The sequence below is a fragment of the Monodelphis domestica genome, chromosome 7, assembly GCF_027887165.1.
Source record: "Monodelphis domestica isolate mMonDom1 chromosome 7, mMonDom1.pri, whole genome shotgun sequence".
Taxonomy (NCBI): Eukaryota; Metazoa; Chordata; class Mammalia; order Didelphimorphia; family Didelphidae; genus Monodelphis; species Monodelphis domestica.
The window spans coordinates 158,631,303-158,652,543 of NC_077233.1; the positions used below are offsets into that span (position 1 = coordinate 158,631,303).

Genomic DNA, 21,241 nt, shown 5'->3' on the forward strand with positions numbered 1-21,241 from the left:
ATTTTTCAATGGTTACAAGATTCATGTTCTTTCCCTTCTTTCCTCCTCCTCCCCCCTGCCCCCCTTGTAGCCCCTGAGCAGTTCCACTGGATTTTACATGTGTCATTGATCAAGACCTACTTCCATAGTATTAATATTTGCTTTAGGGTGATCATTTAGAGTCTAAATCTTCAATCATATCCCCATAGAACCATGTGATCAAGCAGGTGTTTTTCTTCTATGTTTCTATTCCCACAGATCTTTTTCTGAATGTGGGTAGCATTCTTTCTCATAATTCCCTCAGAATTGTTCTGGATCATTGCATTGCTGCTAGTAGAGAAGTCCATTACATTTGATTTGTATCACAGTGTATCAGTCTCTGAGTATATGGTTCTCCTGGTTCTGCTCCTTTTATTCTGCATCAATTACTTGTGGTCTTTCCAGTTCACATGGAATTCCTCCAGTTCATTGTTCCTTTGAGTATAATAGTATTCCATCACCAACAAATGCCCGAATTTGTTCAGCCATTCCCCAATCAAAGGGCATCCCCTAATTTTCAATTTTGTTTTTGCTACCACAAAGAGCACAGCTACACATATTTTGGTACAAGTCTTTTTCCCTATTATCTTTTTGGGGTATCTTCCCAGCAGAGAGGTATGGCTGGATCAAAGGGCAAGCAGTCTTTTAGCGCCCTTTGGGCATAATTCCAAATTGCCATCCAGAATGGTTAAATCAATTTACAACTCCACCAGTAATGCATTAATATCCCAATTTTGTCACATCCCCTCCAATATTTATTGCTTTCCTTTGCTGTCAGTTAGCCAATTTGCTAGGTGTGAGGTGATACCTCGGAGTTGTTTTGATTTGTATTTCTCTAATTAAAAGAGATTTAGAACACTTTTTCATGTGCTTATTAATAGTCTTGATTTCTTTATCTGAAAATTGCGTATTCATGCCCATTTCCCATTTATCAATTGGGGAATGGCTTGCTTTTTTGTACAATTGATTTATTAGCTCCTTATAAATTTGAGTCAGAGGTTTTTGTTATAAAGATTTTTTCTCGATTTGTTGCTTCCCTTCTCTAGAATTTTTTTTTATAATGGGGGAAAGGGGATTATTTGTACAAAAATATTCATGGCAACTCTTTTTGAAACTGAGGAAATGTCCCATGAAGTGATAATTACTGAACAAGTGGTAGTATATGATCATAATGGAATGCTATTGTGTTATAATATAAGAAATAATGAGCAAGATTTTAGAAAAATCTGGAAGGACATTACTTGATGTAAAGTGTAGTGAATATTACCAGGAAACACTATACATAGTAAATCAATATTTTAAGATGATCAATTGTGATTGAATTACCTATTATTAGCAATACAGTATCCAAGACAACTCAGTGAACTCATGATGCATTTATGCTACCTAGTTCAGAGAGAAAAAAAACTGATGGAGTCTGAATATAGACTGAAGCATACCATTTACCACCTTTTTTTCTTCATGGTTATTGTATACATTCATATATACATATACGCCCATGCACACATATATGTCTTCTATGATGAGAAATATGTGAAGATGTCATGTATGATCAAACATGTATAATATCAAATTGCTTACCATCTCAGGGAGAGGAGGAGGAGCAGGAAGGAAGGGAGAGATTTTAGAACTTGAAATGTTAGAAAATTAATGCTAAATATATTTTTTATATGTAACTGGAAAAATATTACTGAAAAGGTAAAAAAATTAAAAACATTAATAATTTAGTCTTAAAGAATAATAACATGTGTAAATTAGAGAACCATAGAAAATTTTACATATCATTTTTATAGCTAAAGGAAAAGATTATGACCAAACAAGAGGTAGGATCACAGTGAGTAAAATGTATACTTTTGATTACATGAAATTAAAAAAGCGGTTGCACAAACAGTAGTAATGTAGCCAGAATTAGAAGGAAAACAAAAAAATTGGGAGAAATGTTTTGTTTTCTCTGATAAAAGCATTATTTTATATTTTATATATATTTTCAAATATATAAGGAAATGAACCAAATTTTTAAAAATACAAGCCATTCCCCAGTTGATAAATGGTCAAATGATATTAACAAGCAGTTTTTAGAAAAAAATCAAAGCTCTTAGTAGTCATGTGAAAAATGCTTTAAATTACTACCAATTAGAGATACAAATTTAAATAACTTTTGAGATACCACTCCATATGTATCAGATTGATTAATATGACTAAAATTGTCACCTAGCTTAGTCATATTAGCCAACATTGGAGAGGATGTGGAAAAATTGGGACTCTAATGCACTTTTGGTCAAGTTGTGAAATGGTCCAACCTTTTCTGTAGAAGAATTTGGAGTTGTACCCAAAGGGATATAAAACTATACATTCGCTTTTACCCAACAATACCACCCCTTGTTCTTTTTACTAAAGAAATAAAAGAGGAATGGAAAGGACTTATTTGTGACAAAAAAAGGTAAGAAAAAATTATAAGCCCATATCTTCTGTCTTTTAAGTGATACTAAATTATTGGTTCTAAGGCAGAAGAGAGGGAAGAGTTAGGCAATTGGGCTTAAGTGACTTGCCCAGGATCATACAACTAGAAAGTGTCTGATATTAGATTTGAATCCAGGACCTCCAATCTACAAGCTTGCCTTTCTGTCCACTGAGTCACCTGTTCCTCCCCCTTGTACAAAAATATTCATAGCTGTTCCTTTTATAGTAATAGTCATAAAATGCGGGAATGCCCATTATTTGAGAATCACTGAACAACTTATACTGTGTGTTTTTGATGGAAGTCTGTTTTGTTGAAAGAAACCCTAAGTAGGATGGTTAAAAAACAACAACATGGGAAGACTTGTGTGAAGCTACACAGAGTGAACCAGGAGTTCATTGTACACAGTTAATAGCAATAGAATTAATTAACTAATTAATTAATTAATTAATTGTGAAAGACTTACTTATCCCGATCAAGAAAAAGATCCAAGGCAATTCTAAGGGATCTATATTGAAAAATGTATTCCACCATTCTCCAGGAGGAGGATTGTTGAGCTCTTGAATGCAGTTTGAAGCATTGTTTTTTTAAATCCTTTTTTTTAATTTTAAAAAATTCTTCTTTGCTTTTTAATTTTACAAAATTTCTAGTAATGGACATGTCTTGCAGGATTTTTTCATATTTCATTGATATCAAATTGCTTGCCTTCTCAAGAAGTGGGGCAGCATGGGTGGGAAGAAGAGAATTTGGAAGATTTTTTTTAATGAATGTTAAAAATTCCTTTACATAACATATAATTGGAAAATATTCAACAAATATTTTTTTGATAAATTGGAAGGCATCAGTGTACTGCCAATTTCAGTGAAGGGAAATTTTTTTTCCCATTGTATTCTTGGAACAATTTTTCCTTTAAAGATACCTTGAATTTGCTGCTTCTCATACTAGAATCCCAGAAAGATAGGATTTTTTAAACTTTTTTTAAATTTAATGACTTTTACTTTGCCAGATACAATTTTTAGATCCCTTCCCAAAATGTTTTTAAATGTATAAATAAAAATACCTAGGGTTATAAAATAAATCTCTTTCAGTGAAATTTATTTACGAAAATATTTTTTATAAACAAACATCTCACATTAAGAACTCTATCTTTATCATAGTGTGCCACATAGTATTTAGATTTGGAAACTAAGGGAAACATCTAGCCCATTCATTATCATTAACTATTGAAAAGGTCAAACATATCCTAGAAATATTTGAATATCTTGACATTTATTAGACATGGTTCATATTAGGGACTGACTTTACATAAAAGTGATGTAATCCTTATGTCTTTCAGAATGATTGGACTGACAGTTGGCTTTGAAAGAAAGGATATGATGGATTTAAGATACAAACGAAACAGAGAGGGTATTGTAATCGATATAATTTTGCAAGAACTTTATCTCTGTGCAAGTATGCAGTTCCTGAGGGCAGTTTCAGATGTCTTTCTTACAGCGTATTACAGTGGTATTGTTATAGAGACTACTACTGTTCAAGGATGGCCTTCAAAAGAAGGTTAGTTAATAATTTATACTGCTCTGACTGTTTATAATTAATTTTGCTATAGTGTTACAAGATTTGTTTTTTGGTGAAATCATTAATATTATTACAGTGATTCTTCCATATGTTTAATATTGTGTGATCTTAGGAGATACTTTTTAGTTTTGTTGGTCTTTACTAGTAAACAAATAATACCATTTTTAAAAGGCTGGGGAATGTGTATATGTGGATACACACACACATATATATATATATGAGGAATCACTTTGGAAAATATAGACGTATTCTTCATAAGATTATTCTAAACATCTTTTTTACTTTGTGATTACATTGCTTCTTTTTTGTATCCAAAACCCACTCTGGAGTCATGAAACATATTTCACTACATCGGATTTTATCTTTTTATCTGTATGGGTATTTTTTTTATCTGTATGGTTAATCCCTTTGATGATGAAGTTAATAAAGTATTTATGATTTGAATTTGAGATATTTTTGCAAAATATTCATCATTTATATTATTAAGAGAGTTTTGAACCTCCCTAAATCTAGTTAGCCTGGTCCCTGAATGGCAGACATTGTAAGGATGATATTAGAAAATAATTATTGTTTTATTAGTTTAGAGGTAAGAAGTAAAGTGGTTGGCTTGAGAAAAGAACTGGAGTTTGAAGCAAAGCTGAGAGAGCATGTTAATTTCAACTGCTGACAGTTATAACCATTTTTCTATGTCAATTACTCTCTCTGGCCATTGGGAGTTTCAGAGACAACTTGACAGAGACACACTCTCGGTGACTCTCAGGGCTAGAGGAGATAACATTTTGCCTCTCTGTCTGAGGGAAAGATCTGAAGGAGTTCAGTGTTTTCCTTTCCCAACTTGGGAAACACTATTGATCATCTATTGGGGGTTTTTATAGATTGGTTTATATCTGAGAAGACCAAAAAAACCGCTGATCTTTGGTTTGGACTCTGAGTCTGTTAATGTTGATTCTTGTTGAGACTCAACCAGCTAGCCTTTGCTATTTTATAAATTGAAAGTGAAGTTAAGATTTATAAGGATAATAGTGGTAGTTTTTATTCATATAGTATACATGTGAGGATTAGTGTAGCCTGTGAAACACAGGAGAAGCTGTTCCTTGTGAAACCTGGGAGTTTATTTGGGTGGATTTAGAATCCCGTAGAATTAGAAATCCTTTATTTATCCTCATATATTTCAATAAATATTTTATGTTTATAATTAGAGTCTTTTTAGTGTCTTTGTGCCTGGCCCTGAAGGAAAGTTCATACTTGAGCTTCACTTCATCCCTGAGAATATTTTTGATTACATCTATAAAAGTATCTGAACAGTTTGAACCTGATTGGCAAGTTAAACAGTTTTGAAAAGTTTTGAACAGTTTTTCCATCCAAATATTTTATTTTATGTAACTCCCAAATTTATTTTTACAACATAAAGACTCATACTCATTTTAAATACAGAAGATAGCAATAAAACCTATCCTTATTAGAACAAAATATATAATGAAACTAATATTTAAAATGTTATTTCATTTCAGTGCAATTAGATATGCAAGAGAAATGGGAAATGAATCTTTTTATTAAAAATCCTGAAATTGTGTTTGTGGCTGATTTGTCAAGATTTGATGCTCCATCATTAGTTCTTACCACACAATGTGAAATCAGTTGGAAATGGACACCTCTGTTAGATAATATAACGGCTGCAATTAAAGATCTCCAAGTGAAAGCATGCCCATTTCTTCCAGCAAAGAGAGAAGGCAAAATCACTACGGTTAGTATTTTTTAAATGTCTTAATTCAAATTAATTTATTTTTAATATTTTTTGGTTTTTCAATCAGCAGTTTCCCCAACTATATCAGGTCTTCTTCCCTGTCCAGTGAACATCTGTTTTGTAACAAAGAAAAAAAAGGCAAAGTTTAGCAAAACTAACCAACATTATCCACATGTGATAATATCCATAATATTCCACACTCTTCATCCCCTCCCCATTGTAAGGGATGGGACATGCATTTTCTCAACTTCTTTCTGGGCCACACAGTATTCAATGTTTCTTGCCACCCCCTTAATTGCTTTGGTTTGCATTTCCATTTTATAAAATAACTTCATTTGCTTTTACATAATATACCTTTTTCAGTATATTCCTCTATCCTCTTGTTCTTTATAACAAAGAAAATTGTGATGTGGATCAAGTCAAGGAAGGGAGGGAGAGATCCTGTCTCATATTTCTTTCAAGCCAATTTTTTTCATCATAATTCAAAATTATCAGTTTTAACTGTTTTGCTATTTTGATTTGCATTGTCATAGTAATTATATAGTTTTTTCCCTGACCTTCATTTGTAGGGGGACCAAATTCCTTGAAAATACTTTCTACTATAGATATAGCCACTTTCTTTCCTTTTACTAAGTCTTTTTAAACCCTTTACAATCTGACTTCTGATCTTATTCCACTTAAACTATTCTCTCCATCATTAATCCATTATTATGGATTATGGATATTATGGATCATCCATTAATCCATATTAAATGATCTCTTATTTGCCACATCCAGTGACCTTTTCTCAATCCTCATTTTCCTTAATCTTTCTGTAGAATGACACTGTTGATCACCTTTTCTACCTTGATACTCTCTTCTCTGTAGGTTTTCAGGATGCTACTCTTTCCTGGTTCTTCTCTTCCCTCTCTACCTACTCCTTCTTTATCCCCTTTCCTGCATCCTTATCCAGATCACACCTGCTAACTGTACTTAACCCTCAGGGTTCTCTCCTAGTCCTTCTTCTTTTTTCCCCACAAGAAGTCTTCGCCTAGTGATTTCCTCAGTTCCTACAGATTTAATTACATTATCTGTCCTCGTTTTTCTGCTGACTTCCATTCTTGCATCACCTTTCAGAAATATCAAATTGAATGTCCAATATACATATTAAGCTCACTATGCACCAAATCCAACTCATATTTCATTGTGCACGAGAGAATTTCTCTCTTTCTTTGATCACTTTGAGGAATATATCTAAGAATCAGAACTCTATTAAAAGCTATAGATATTTCGTCACTTTATAAGCATAATTTCAAATTGATTTCTGGAATATTTAATATTGAAAATTTAGATGGAACATCATTTTGGCAGTCCTTTTATGTGATGTGGATTGCAGTTCATCAGTGACTACTTATACTGTTTGATTTTTGTATATGGCCTCCTTTAAGTTTACCACTGAGATCCATTCAACATGCTGGAGGACTTCCTTGTAACAGTGAAATACTATGGCTGTCATTCCTCCTTCTTGCCACAACACCTATCTATTTTCTGTTAAAGTATTAAATTCATATCCATCCTTTTTTCCTGTCCCAGAAAATATAAATATTATAGATTGTCTATTCAAAGGCATTTTGAAATTGGGGCAATAGAAGTCCTTCATCTGTTTGGTCTTTCCTTTGTGAATTTGTAGGCCAAGCTCTTTTAAATTGCTATGATTCTCTTTCAAAAGAGGCTCTGCAGTATTCTGTGATTTTCCTTTGTTTCTTCTATATAGTATAATGGATAGAGTGCTGGATTTGGAGCCTGGATGACAGTTTAAATTTGGATTTAAACATTAAATAACTTTGTGATTCTGGACAAGTCATTTAACCTCTTATCTGTCTCAACTAATCACCTATAAAATGAGAAAAATGATACGGCTTACTTTCCAGGACTTTTGTGAGGATCAAATGAGATAAAATTTGTGAAGTGCTTTAGAAATCTTAAATAAATGCCAGGTTTTCTTGCTGTCATTGCTGTTGTTGTTGTTTGTTGATATTATTATAATTTGTTATTCTGTCTGCCCCTTATTTATATACTAATGGACAATTTCTATAGCATAATATTTTTCAGAAACTGAGCATCTGGAGGATTTTATCTATCATTCTATATTAAAATTATTATTAATAAAAATAAATATAATAGAATAATAAAAATCTTATTAATTATAACATTTTTAGTATAAATGAAGGTTATATTAAAGACTGAAGTCTTTGAAGAATTTTACTGCATCTATTGTTTGTGTAGTTTGAAGTATTTCGCTCAATTTAACAAACTTATTAAACATAGTATGTGTAAGACATGAAGTTGCGTACTAGGGATACAGAGAAAAAAGAATGATATTGTGAAAAGCAGACCCCAGAGTTAATGGGCTTAAATTTTTACTCTTTTGGTTGCTTTTTGCATTATTGTTAAATGAGTTTTGTTTCACTAAGTCTTATTAAAAATATTGATGGTTTGTTTTTTCTTACTGATAATCTTTTTGTCTTAGGTTTTGCAGCCATGTGACTTGTTTTATCAAAGTATTCAAGCAGGTATAGATCCAAAGATGGTTGATATATCTGTAAAGTCCCTGACTCTTAAGGTATGTTAAAATATTGTTCTAAGACTTTATTTTAGCAGATTAAAAAAAAGAAGTAGAACTTACAGTGAAATGCAGGTCCTTTAAAAAAATAAGTATTTAAATGCTAGAAAATATACATAACTACATTTTTATTCATGTACTCATTTGGAATTTAGTACCTTTGACTTTCCAAAAGGCTGGTTCCACCTCTAATTGAATTTTTTGAAATATATTTTACAAGATATGTTAATTGTATTTCATTGTCAGAATTTTAGAGTTTTTCTGTTTTTCTCCCTCAATTCATCCATTTATCAAAACAATAAATTCATTATGTGCCTTCTATTTGTAGAGCACCTAACTTGATGTAATAAGAAGGGATATGGTGAAGAGGAAAACATATTTTCTGAATTCGGTATCATATAGTAAACTAGAATATTTTTGATTACTAGATTGTCTGAAATAGTTGATGTTTCTAGAGCTGGGAAATCACATTGGAATATAAACTATTAATAATTTCTCATATATGATACCTAAGGTTGACAAAATGCTTTATGTATGCTTCATTTTATTTTGGATTGATATATTCTAATTCTAGTACTTTATAACCAGTTATATTATGAAGTTGGATGATAATATTAACAAAGATAGAGGCAACCTATTTTTTCCACCCAAAATTAATTTTTACCTGTGTTCAGGATATATATGAATGATTTTCATAATTGAAATGGTGTCTTTAGAAGCATTTTTGGTCATGATTAATTTTTTTCCTCCTAGATTTCACCTATTATTATAAATACCATAATTACCATTACATCAACATTTTATACAACTGCAAAAGTTACGCATCGAGAATCATTTCCATCTCAACCAGATTTATGGGACAAAATGGATACAAAGAAACTGAAAATGTGGTTTCTTGAAGAGTCAGGTGAAAATGAAAAGGTGGCTGCAGTGACAGAGTTGGTTCCCACTGGAGAGATGATAAAAATGACAATTGACTCAATTTTTGTTGTTCTTGAAGCTGGAGTTGGTCATAGAACAATACCAATGCTCTTGGCCAAGTCATATTTTTCAGGGGAAGGCAAAAACTGGAGCACTCTTATCAATCTTCATTGTCATCTTGAGTTAGAAGTAAGCACTCATTCTCCCTTTTCCTAGTATTTACAACAAAGGATAGTAGCTCAATTTAATGTTTATTTTTCTAGTTGATTTCAGTATTTATAATTACATGCAGCTTACTCAAATTTCTTAAAGATGAAATGATTTTAATAGTTATTGTGTAGGACATCTTAATTCAATTTCTTTTATGTTAAACATGTTACAAATATGATTCTTACTTAAAACTTTGAACCTTTGCAACATTGAACCATATACTAAATTTACTTCTCATCTTAAAATTATTCAAAGGTTCATTTAATATGATTTTCCCTGTCTGTATTTAATTATTTCTTGTATGTTCTCCTAATTGTAGTTATTTGTGAATTGATTCTATTAATAATTTATTCCTTATTCTATTAATAACCTTTATTAGACTCTGCATTTATTTTCTTTTCCAAAATATAGTGGAGTAGGTTTTGGAATACTGATATCTTTCTAAAGAAGTAATGATAAGTAGAGGCATATTTTCATGATAATAGATATGACTTGTTCATCCCCAGGGCTTAATGTCTTAATGTTTTAGTTAGTGAAGACTGTTAATTAGTAACTTTTAAGCTATATTTATACTCTTATTAGCAGAAATTGTCTTTTAAATTTAATTTAATTTCATGCAAAATTTCAAGAATCTAAATTTCTACTTAAATACTTATATCAATAGAGTCATAGAATTTGAAGTTGGACATTGGAGGTTAATACTTAAATGAATAATGAATCTTTTCTATAGTATTGTATTGGGAGATTAGTGATCTTTATTTACTTTAGCAACAGGAAATGCATTATCTTCTAATGTAGCTGATTGCATCTTTTATAATACCAATTGTAGGAAGTTTCTGTGTGGATTGACCTAAATCTGCCTCATAACTTTTACATTTTGTTTTCTCTTCCTAGGTCAAAAATAATATTTCTTTCTTCATGATATTTTAATGTAACCTATGTTTCTTCTACATTTAAAAAAATATTTCTCTGTTGTTATTTGAGTCAATTTATTAATAAGTGTGCTTAGCTTCATTACATATTTTTATGCTGTTCTGTGTTAAAATGTTTCATTTTATTCAGCTATCAAAATACTTTTTGCTGTTTTTCCTGATGAATAACCTTTTCCAAGTAATTAAAACCAGATTTCTAATTTTTAAACTTGTTTGAAGTATATACTGCAGAACTTTGCTTTGAGTTTAGTCCGAGATACTCAAGAAATTCAGATAATTATATAAAGAAATTCTGAGTTATGCATTATTAGAACATGAATGCCTGATTTTCTTTTCAAAAATATTTCTCTAGGTACATTACTACAATGAAATGTTTGGTGTATGGGAACCTTTACTTGAACCTTTAGAAATTGATCAAACTGAAGATTTTAGACCATGGAATTTTGGAATAAAGGTATATATAATTTCAGATGAAATTCACATATTTATCTGGAAAAATTAATAATTGAGTAAATCTCAGCCATAAAGAAGAGTGATTATGTAACTCTGAGGATAACAGTAAAGGATTAATATTCTGACTTAGGTTAATAAATGTATCTTTTTGTGACCTCTGAGTAAATTAGCTTTATAAAATAGACTCTGTTTTCTGCTCAGTACAACTTATACTAATGTTGCTTATCTTTGACAGTCTTCAAATTTTTATTGAGTCTTCCCTAAATATTAAAGAATTTTAAAGCAGAATGAAGCCCTAGGGATATATTTCTCATTCTTTTAAGTGAGGAACTTGAAGGTCAGAGCAGGAACTTTATGTAATTTCTAATCCATTGTGGTTATATGCGATTTTGCAATATACTATACTTTAATATACTACTTGAATGCATTTTTAATGTTTACCATCTATCTGTTAGTCATGAGATAGGTTTCCTTAGGCAAGAATTAAGTTTGGATTCTTCCAAGCAGCACCCTTTTCTTCCTTAATCCAGAGAGAGAAGTAAGAAGCAATAGTAGATGGTTTAAGATTTGAAAACACAATTGGATCATAGGCATTGTCATGTTTCTTTCTTTTTTTTCCTTTCTCACTGATAAGCAAAAAATCATTATGAAATTAAAAAATGCTAAACATATGTCAATTTCACTTTTTATGTAGGAGATAATGATGAGAAATATAGAGACCAAAATTATTCTTTGCTCCTAGATCAGTCAGTGCAGTTAGACTTTTATTCAATTTAGTAGTTCTGTTTTTTTTGGGGGGGGGGGTTAGTGATATTCTTACCTGTAGTGCCTGTGATTAACTAGCAGGTTGGCTGAAATTGGGATTGGGAATGATGAAGCTAGAAGTTTCATTGGAGTTTTAAAACAGTGCTATTAAGCTTTAAATTGGTAGATCACCAGTGTGAAAGTCTATGGCATCCACAATCTCCCTGAGCTAGAATGTAAACTCCTTCAGTAAGTCTCCATCTAATTCACTGATATGCTTAGCTTGGTCAACTTAGTGACTTAAATATAATAATTGGTAATTAACAAATATCTGTTTATTTGAAGATGGTTAAAGAAAATCAGGGAAGTAAGAATGATTTAAGTTGAAGGATGCTAGAAATATGGACTTTTTAATTGATTTTATGCCTATTTTAAAACCATTACCTTCAGCTTTAAAATTAATACTATGTTTTGGTTGCAAGGCAGAGGAGTAGTAAGGGCTAGGGTGTCAGGTCAGATTTGAACCTAGGACCCTCCTGCCTCTAGGCCTGGCTCTGAATCCACTGAGCTACTCAGCTGGCCCCTTTTGTGCATATTTTAAAAAATATATTTTAAGTGTATTTCTAAGTAGTATAGTGGCATCTCAAGAATAAAAGAAAAAATATTTAAATTAATTGGAGTTTAGATACTTTCAAAAAAGACATCTTAATTTTCAAAACTGCATCAGAAGAAACAGGTCAAGTCTCTGTAATCCAGTCTAGCTCCTCAGACTAGCAACAAGTGCCAGATGATTTCATGTTATTGTTCTGCTTCATGATTTGGAGTTTCTTCAGATAGTGGTAAGACTGTGTTTACTGGCATGGTAACAGATTATCAGCTTGTCATCTGAATATTTACCTCACTAAGTTCAGAGAGAAAATTGTCCTAAAGATTGCCTCCAGATGGTAAATCTTCAAGAAAATTGATTTGTTGTTATTGCAGTTACAATTAATGAATAGTGTTCATTCCTCCATCCCAGTCTCACATGAAGAAAATGGCCCTGTCTTCCTTGACAAAGCAAACTCATCTAAATTGATATGTTGTCCTACTCTATCTTTTTTTCTTATGCAAATTTCCCCCCTTTATCATCTTTATTCTCTAACTAATCTTGAACCTCTCCCTGTCTTATTGGCTGCTTCCTTGCTGGCTTCAAATCTACGTTCTCCAAAAACCCTGATTTGATTGTTCATCTCCTTGAAGCTTGGCCTTATATTTCTTCTGTGTTTTATAGCTAAACTCCCTAAGACGATTGTATAGGGAATATACTCTTCTTTTCTCTCACTTTTAACCCCCCCATCCCCCAGATTATATTGGTACATTTCAATAATCATTTTCTGATATTTTTTAATCCATGTTCTCTCCCTTCTGCTCCTTCTCCTACCCCAAAAAGGCATCTAATACAATGCAGGTTGTAGATGTGTACAATAATGTAATATATTATATTTTATATTACTATGTTGTAAACCTCAAAATTCCTTAGACTTATAAATATTGGAAATTTCACCATTGGGATATTTCATACTTGGAAAATTTCTTACTAATAGTCTATTGGAATGGGAACCCCATTGGCATGGGAGGTTCCTCCTCTTCCCTTCTTAAGATTACTTTAGGACAGAAACCCTTTGCTGAACAATGGAAAGGACTTTGACCTATGCTTAAGCATAGAACAGGAATTTCTTTGAGTCATGATTGATTTTAGAATTGATACAATGGAGATACTTGGAATAAATCTCCACCCTATTCAGTCCTAACAGGATTGAGTAAGGGCTGCAGCCTAGATCAAAATTTAATTATTCCAATCTCTACCCTACTCAGGTTAACAAGATTTAGAAAGGGCTGTAGCAAAGGAGCAAAGATTTAATCATTTGAAAATATGACCTTCAACAGACATGTGCAAAAGCCAGAAACCTCTGGGCGGTCCTGGGTTAAGCTAGAGCCTCCATTGGCACAGGGAAATTGATGAACAGTGATTGGTAGATGGGAGAACTGAGGGGAGGAACTTGGATGGTTTCCTGAAAGATAGGAGGGTCTGAAGACTAGAGGAGGTTTTGGGAGTAGTTGGTCGGTGTGGTTCGTGTGGGCTCTGAGAAGCTTGCGCCGAAGGAAGCTGAAGGTGGGGCCTCTGAGACTGTTTCTCCATTTTGGTCACGTGAGTAATAGGGACTGATCTCTTTTCTTTGCCCCAGCTATCTAAGGGCTTGGGCCTTTTGGCCCAGCCTAAACAGAAGGGGTATTTAAGCCCTATTTCCTTCTCTCCCTTTTCTCTCTCTCTATCTCTAATTACTTCCTCCTATTGTAATTAAACTCCATAAAAGATTGACGGCTGACTTAAGTTTTCATTTAGGAATTACATAGCTGATTCCTTGGCGACCTTAAATTAATATATATCAGTCTTTTAAAGTGATTCCCTTGTAACAATGTATATGTATTTCTATGTTATATTGTGAAGCAAAAGATTATTATTTACATTAGAGAGAAATTCATGTAAGAAATAAAATGAATAATGGTTATGCTAAAATCTACATTAAGACTGTCAGTTCCTTCTATAGAAGTGAATAGCCTTTTTCATCATGAGTCTGTTTGAGTTGTCCTGGAGCTTTTTTGATAATAGATAATCACTCACAAGTAATCATCATATACTATTGTAGTTACCATATACAATGTTCCTTGAGTTCTGTCATTTGACTTTGCATCACTTCATGTAAATATTTCCATTTTTTTGGGAATCTTTTTCATTTCTTATGCACAGTAATTATTCTATTACAAGCATATACCACAAATTGTTCAGCCATTCCCTAATTGATGGACATCCCTTCAGTTTCCAGTTCTTTGCCACCACAATAAGAGCAGGGAAGCTCAATCTCTAACATCCCTCCCCCATCTAATGCTCTATGGCCTGTGGTAAGAATAAGGCTAACTTGGATCCCAGGGTGAAGGCTGCAACTGTGACAGAGTACCTTAGTACCACCACCAGAAGATCAGGTCTCTGACCAGGCAGCCAGCAGGGAGGGTGTCAGCAAAAAGGAAGAGAGAAGGTTGAAGGTAACTACCTTCAGCCTCCATAACTTCACCTTATGTAGATAACATAACTTCAGCTTTATGCTGGCAGCTGGTGAAGATCTGGCCTATGGCCTCATTAACACAGTAGCCCAGTCTCATCAGCCTAATCCAGGTAATCGGTGGAGTAGAGAAGAAGCCCCTTCAGGAAAAAATAGCCCAAACCCACAGATTCAGCAAATAAATAGAGGAATAAGAATACAACCAATGACTGGCTAGAAAGAAAGAAAAAATAAGAGTAAACAACTAAAAAAGAAAAAAGAAATTACAATTGACAGCTTCTATTCAGGTAATGAACAGAGAACAAATAGAGGAGAACCAAGGGACACCAAGCAAAACCTCAGGAACTCCAGCAAATTGGACATAGGCTTTAGAAGTACTCAAAACACAATTCAAAAAACAATTAAGAGAAGATAAAGAAAATTGAGAAAAGAACTTAAAAAGCAAAATAGGTCATTTGGAAACAGAGGCACATGAACTAAAACAACAACAACAAAAAAGAAATAGTGCCTTGAAAGCCAGAATTGATTGGCTTGAAAACAAAGCAAAGGAAGTGAAAGATGACCTGAAAAGGAAAACAATGATCAAAAAGCTAGGGATGAAATTTAGTCCTTAAACATTAGAATCCAACAACTAGAAGCAAATGACTTCACAGGGTAGCAAGAGTCTAAAAAACAAAATTAAAGGAATGAAAAAAATCGAGGAAAATGTGAAACACCTCATTGACAAATTGACAGACCTGGTAAAATAGATCTAGTAGAGAGTTATTGGACTACTGGGAAATCATGACAAAAGAAAAAGCCTGGACATCATTCCACAGGAAATTATCCAAGAAAATTGCTCTGATATTCTTGAACAAGAGGGTAACGTAGAGATTGAAAGAATCCACGGATCACCTCTGTATTAAATGCCCAATTGACAATGTCCAAGAATGGTATAGCCAAATTCAAGAACTACCAGACCAAGAAAAAGATATGAGAAGCTGCTAAGAAGAAACCATAGATATCATGGAGTCACAGTTAGGATAGCAGAGGACGTGGCTGCATCCTCACTGAAGGACTAGAAAGCATGGGACATGATATCCTGGAAAACAAGGGAACTGGATCTATAAGCAAGAATCAACTACCCAGCAAAATTGACTATATTCTTTCAGGGGAAAGTATGGCCACTTAATAAAATAGAAGAATTCCAAGCATTTCTAAAGTAAAGACCAGACTTAATTTGATGCCCAAACACAGAACTCAAGAGAATCACCAAAAGGTAATTAAGAAAAGGGGGCAGGAGACCAAAAGTTTTTTAAGGGACCCAATAAGTTCAAATGATTTGTATTCATATAGGAAAAGATGATATTGGTAACTTTAAAAGTTGTTATTATTGTTAAGGAAGCTAGAAGATGTATACTTAGAGGGTACTGTGAAACTGTATAGGATGATGTGTCAAATATATATATATATAAAACTAGGTAAAAAAGAGGATATTAATAAGAAAAAATGGGAAAAGAGATAAAATGGGGTAAATATATATTTCATAAAGAAGTATGGGGGGGGGATGGAAAGACCAATACAATGGAAGGGTGGAAGAGGTTAGCAAGAGGTAATACTTAAATCTTCCATGTATTGAAATTGACTCAGATTGGAAAGAATAATCAGATCCACTGGGGCAGAGAATTGTATTGTTCCCTATAGAGAAGTAGAAGGGTAATAAATGGGCCAATGGGGAGGGGAGCAATACAAGGGAGGGAAGCAATACAAGGGAGGGAGATGTTGGAGGTGCTGTTTAAAAGGCACTATAGTAAGAAGGAAATATAAGAGGGGAGGATGTGGGAAGGGGAGAACACTAGGGAGTAGAAAGAGGGGAGACTGATTCAATGCAAAAAGTTGGAGGGGAGGGTAAGAGGGATAAGGGAACAGGCAGAATCAAAAGAAGAAACCAAAATGGAGGGAATACACAGACAGTGATCATAACTGTGAATGTGAATGGGATGAATGCACTAATAAAAGGAAGTGGATAGCAGAATGGATTAAAAACCAGAACCCCACCATATGCTGTCTACAAGAAAGTCACTTGAGGCAGGTACACAGGGTAAAAGTAAGAGGGTGGAGCAGAATTTACTGCACTGACAACTGAGACAAAGGCAGGAGTAGTAATTATGATCTCAGACAAAACTAAAGCAAAAATAGATCTTATTAAAAGAGATAAGGAAGGTAATTGCATCTTGCTGAAAGACAGTATAAATAATGAAGAAATATCAGTACTCAACATATATTTGCCAAATGGTACAGCATTCAGATTTTTAAAGGAGAAACTAAAGGACCATAAGGAGGAAATAGATAGTAAAACCATACTAGTGGGAGTACTTCAACCTTTCCCTATAAGAACTAGATAAATCAAACAAAAAAAAAATAAGAAAGAAGTAAGGGAAATGAACGAAGTGTTAGAAAAGTTAGAGCTAAGAGATATCTGTAGAAAATTAATAATGATAAAAAGCCATATACCTTCTTTTTTAGCAGCACATGACACATATATAAAGATTGACCACATACTAGGGCATAAAAACATTGCAAACAAATGTAGGAAAGCTGAAATAATAAATGCAATTTTTTCAGACCATAATGCATTAAAATTAGAATCAATAAGGGGTTGTAGAAAGACATATTTAAAATTAATTGGAAACTAAATAATCTAATTTTTAAAAACTAGTCTGTCAAAGAAGAAATCAAAGGAACAATTACTGATTTCAGTGAAGAAAATGACAATGAGGAAACAACTTATCAAATCTGTGGAATGCAGCCAAAGAAGCACTGGATGGAGGGGGTGGTGGTGAGAATTTGTATCCGTGAGTGCATATATAAACAAATCAGAGAGGGAAGAGGTCAATGAATTGGGCATGCAACTTAAAATACTAGAAAGAGAACAAATTTAAAATACCCAGATAAAAACAAAATTGGAAGGCATAAAAATCAAAGGAGTAATTAATAAAATTGAAAGTAGACTACTTTTAAAAAACCAAATAAAATACATAAAGTACTGGTTAATCTAATTTTTAAAAAAAGAAAGAAAAATTAACAGTATCAAAGATTAAAATCTCATCTCTAATGAACAAGAAATTAAGGTAATTATTAAGAACTATTTTCTCTAATTATATGGCAATAAACATGACAATCTAAGTGAAATGGGTGAATATTTACAAAAATATAAATTGCCTATATTAACAAAAGAGGAAATAGAATACTTAAACAATCTCATCCCAGAAAATGAAATTGAAAAAGCTATCAATGAACTCCCCAAGAAAAAAATCCCTAGGACCAGAGGGATTCAGAAGTGAATTCTGTCAAACATTTAAAGAACAATGAATCTCAATACAATACAAACTATTTGACAAAATAAGCAAAGAAGGAGTTTTTCCAAATTCCTTTTAAGACACAAATATGGTACTGATTCCAAAGCCAGGCAGATAAGAAGTAGAGAAAAGAAAATTACAGACCAATTTCCTTAATGATCATAGATGCAAAAATCTTAAATAGAATACTAGCAGAAAGTCTTCAGCAAGTCATCATAAGGATTATTTACAATGATCACGTGGGATTTATACTAGGAATGCAGGGATGGCTTGATATTAGGAAACCCATCCATATAATCAACCATATCAACAACCAAACTAACAAAAATCAAAAGATTATCTCAATAGAAAAAGCCATTGACAAAATACAACACTCATTCCTATTGAAAACACTACAAAATATAGGAATAGATGGACCTTCTCTAACAATAATAAAAAGTATATATTTAAAACTATCAATAAGTATCATTTGCAACAGGGATGAGTTAAAAGCCTTCCCAATAAGATTAGGAATAAAGCAGGATGCCCATTATCACCTCTATTATTTAACATTGTGCTAGAAATTCTAGCAATAACAATTAGAGAATAAAAAGAAATGTGAGAGATTAAAGTAGCCAATGAGGAGACTAATTTATCACTCATTGCAGATAATATGATGGTCTACTTGAAGAGTCCTAGAGAATCAACTAAAAGGCTAGTGGAAACAATCAACAAATTTAGCAGGATACAAAATAAACCCATATAAATCATCAGCATTTCTATATATTTCCAAGACAACTCAGCAACACAAGTTAGAAAGATAAATTCCATTTGAAATCATCCTAGATGATATAAAATATTTAGGAATCTATTTGCCAAGACAAACACAGGAATTATAGGAACATAACTACAAAACACTTTCCACACAAGTAAAACTAGATCTAAATAATTGGAAAAACATTAATCACGTATGGGTAGGATGAGCTAACATAATAAAAATTACAATCCCAAATTAATTTACTTATTCAGTACCATACCTAACAAACTACCAAGAAACTTTTAGTGAATTAGAAAAAAATTATTATAAAGTTCATTTGGAAGAATAAGAGGTCAAGAATATCAAGAATGTGAAAATGAAAAAAATGAAAAATGAAAAAAAAATGTGAAGCAGCACTATATCTTAAACAGTACTAGAAAGGAGTGGTCATCAAAACAATATGGTACAAGCTAAGAGATGGAAGGGAGGAACAATGGAATAGAGTTAGGGTAAATGACCTCAGCAAGACAGTGTATGATAAACCCAAAGATCCCAGCTTTTGAGACAAGAACCCACTATTTGACAAAAACTGCTGTGAAAATTAGAAAAATGCCCTTTACTAAGATAAATTCAGAATGGGAAAATGACAAATATATAGAAGGAAATTATAAGTAAATCAGCAGAACATAGAATAATATACTTGTTAGATCTATGAGAAAGAAAAGAATTTTAAGACCAAGCAAGATAGAGATAGAGAATATTACAAAACATAAAATGAATAATTTTGATGACATTAAATTTTTTGTTCAAGCAAAACCAGAGCAACCAAAATTAAAAGGGAAGTAACATTGAGAAAAAAATCTTTATAACAAAAACCTCTGACAAACGTCTAATTTTTCAAATTTATAAGGAGCTAAGTCAATTGTACAAAAAAAATCAAGCCATTCTCCAATTGATAAATGGTCAAGGGAAATCAATAGGCCATTTTCAGATAAATCAAAACTATCAATAAGCACATAAAAAAGTGCTCTAAATCCCTCCTGATTAGAGAAATGCCACTCAAAACAACCCTGAGGTACTACCTAACACCTAGCTGATTTGCCAATATGACAGTAAAGAAAAGTAGTCAGTTTTGGAGGGGTTGTGGTAAAATTGGGATTCTAATTCTTTGCTGGTGGAGTTGTGAATTGATCCAACCATTCTGGAAGGCAATTTGGAATTATGCCCAAAGGGCTTTAAATGACTACCTGCCCTTTGATCCAGCCATACAACTGCTTGGTTTATACCCTAAAAAGATAATAAGGAAGCAGATTTGTTCAAAAATATTTATACCCGTGCTCTTTGTGGTAAAAAATTGGAAAATGAGTGAGTACCCCTCGATTGAGGAATGGCTGAATAAATTGTGGTATATGATGGTGATGGAATACTATTATGTTGAAAGGAATAATTTGCTGGAGGAATTCCATGTGAACTGGAGCAACCTCCGGGAATTTATGCAGTGTAAAAGGAACAGGACCAGCAGAACATTGTACATAGAGACTGATATATTATAGTACAATCAAATGGTGACTTTTCCACTAGCAGTAATGGTGTGATCCAGGACAATTCTGAGGGACTTATGATGAAAAAATGCTCTCTCTATCCAGAGAAAGAACAATGGGGGTAGAAATGCAGAAAAAGAAAACATGATTGATCACATGGTTCAATGGGGATATGATTCAGGATATTGACTTTAAATGTTCACTCTATTGCAAATAGTAGTTATATGGAATTAGATTTTGAATAATGATACACATAAAGCCCAGTGGAAAAGCTCCTCAACTCTGGGACAGGGGAGGGAGAAGGGGAGAGAAAGAATATGTATTACGTAACCATGAAAAAGTATTCTTAATAATTAAAGATAAAAGAGAAATATATACATAATTCTGTATCATAGAGTTTTTGCTATATCATGTTATTTTGTTAAAATTATATAGGTTTAAGAGTGTAGAATGTTTTTAAGAGCATATGAAATATTTAGAGGAGTGTGGGAAAGATTAATAAGAGTGTGGAAAAGATTTATAGGAGAGTGGGAAGGGGTTATAAAGCCTTAACATGTATAAATAATAAAATAAATATAGTGTCACTACTTTGTGAATTGGTGGGGTCTATTGGTGGGGTCTCTGAACTTAACTCCTATGATAGGTGAGAGATCAGTGTATAACAAAGTACTGATAATTTATATGAATTTATTTTATAGCTTGCAACTTTACTAAAGTTAATTGTTTCAGTATGTTTTTGGATTGATTCTCTAGGCCTCCCATTAGTATATCATCATATCATCTTCAAAGAGTGATAGTTTTATTTCCTCATTGCCTATTTTAATTCTTTCAATTTCTTCTTATTGATTTCTTTCCTCTGACATTTCCCACC

The 21,241-nt window shown here is 32.7% G+C and overlaps 1 protein-coding gene across 6 annotated transcripts in view; it reads left to right on the forward strand.

Annotated features, from left to right (window-relative positions):
• The window catches only part of VPS13A (vacuolar protein sorting 13 homolog A), a 317,263-nt gene that overhangs the window by 178,516 nt on the left and 117,506 nt on the right, over nt 1-21,241 (forward strand). For all 6 annotated transcript variants that reach the window (XM_007499009.3, XM_056803980.1, XM_056803981.1 and 3 more), the window contains exons 38-42: nt 3,813-4,030; nt 5,563-5,795; nt 8,305-8,397; nt 9,151-9,507; nt 10,813-10,914. In XM_007499009.3, coding sequence (XP_007499071.2) covers nt 3,813-4,030; nt 5,563-5,795; nt 8,305-8,397; nt 9,151-9,507; nt 10,813-10,914 — 1,003 coding nt within the window. The remainder of the gene's footprint in view (nt 1-3,812; nt 4,031-5,562; nt 5,796-8,304; nt 8,398-9,150; nt 9,508-10,812; nt 10,915-21,241) is intronic.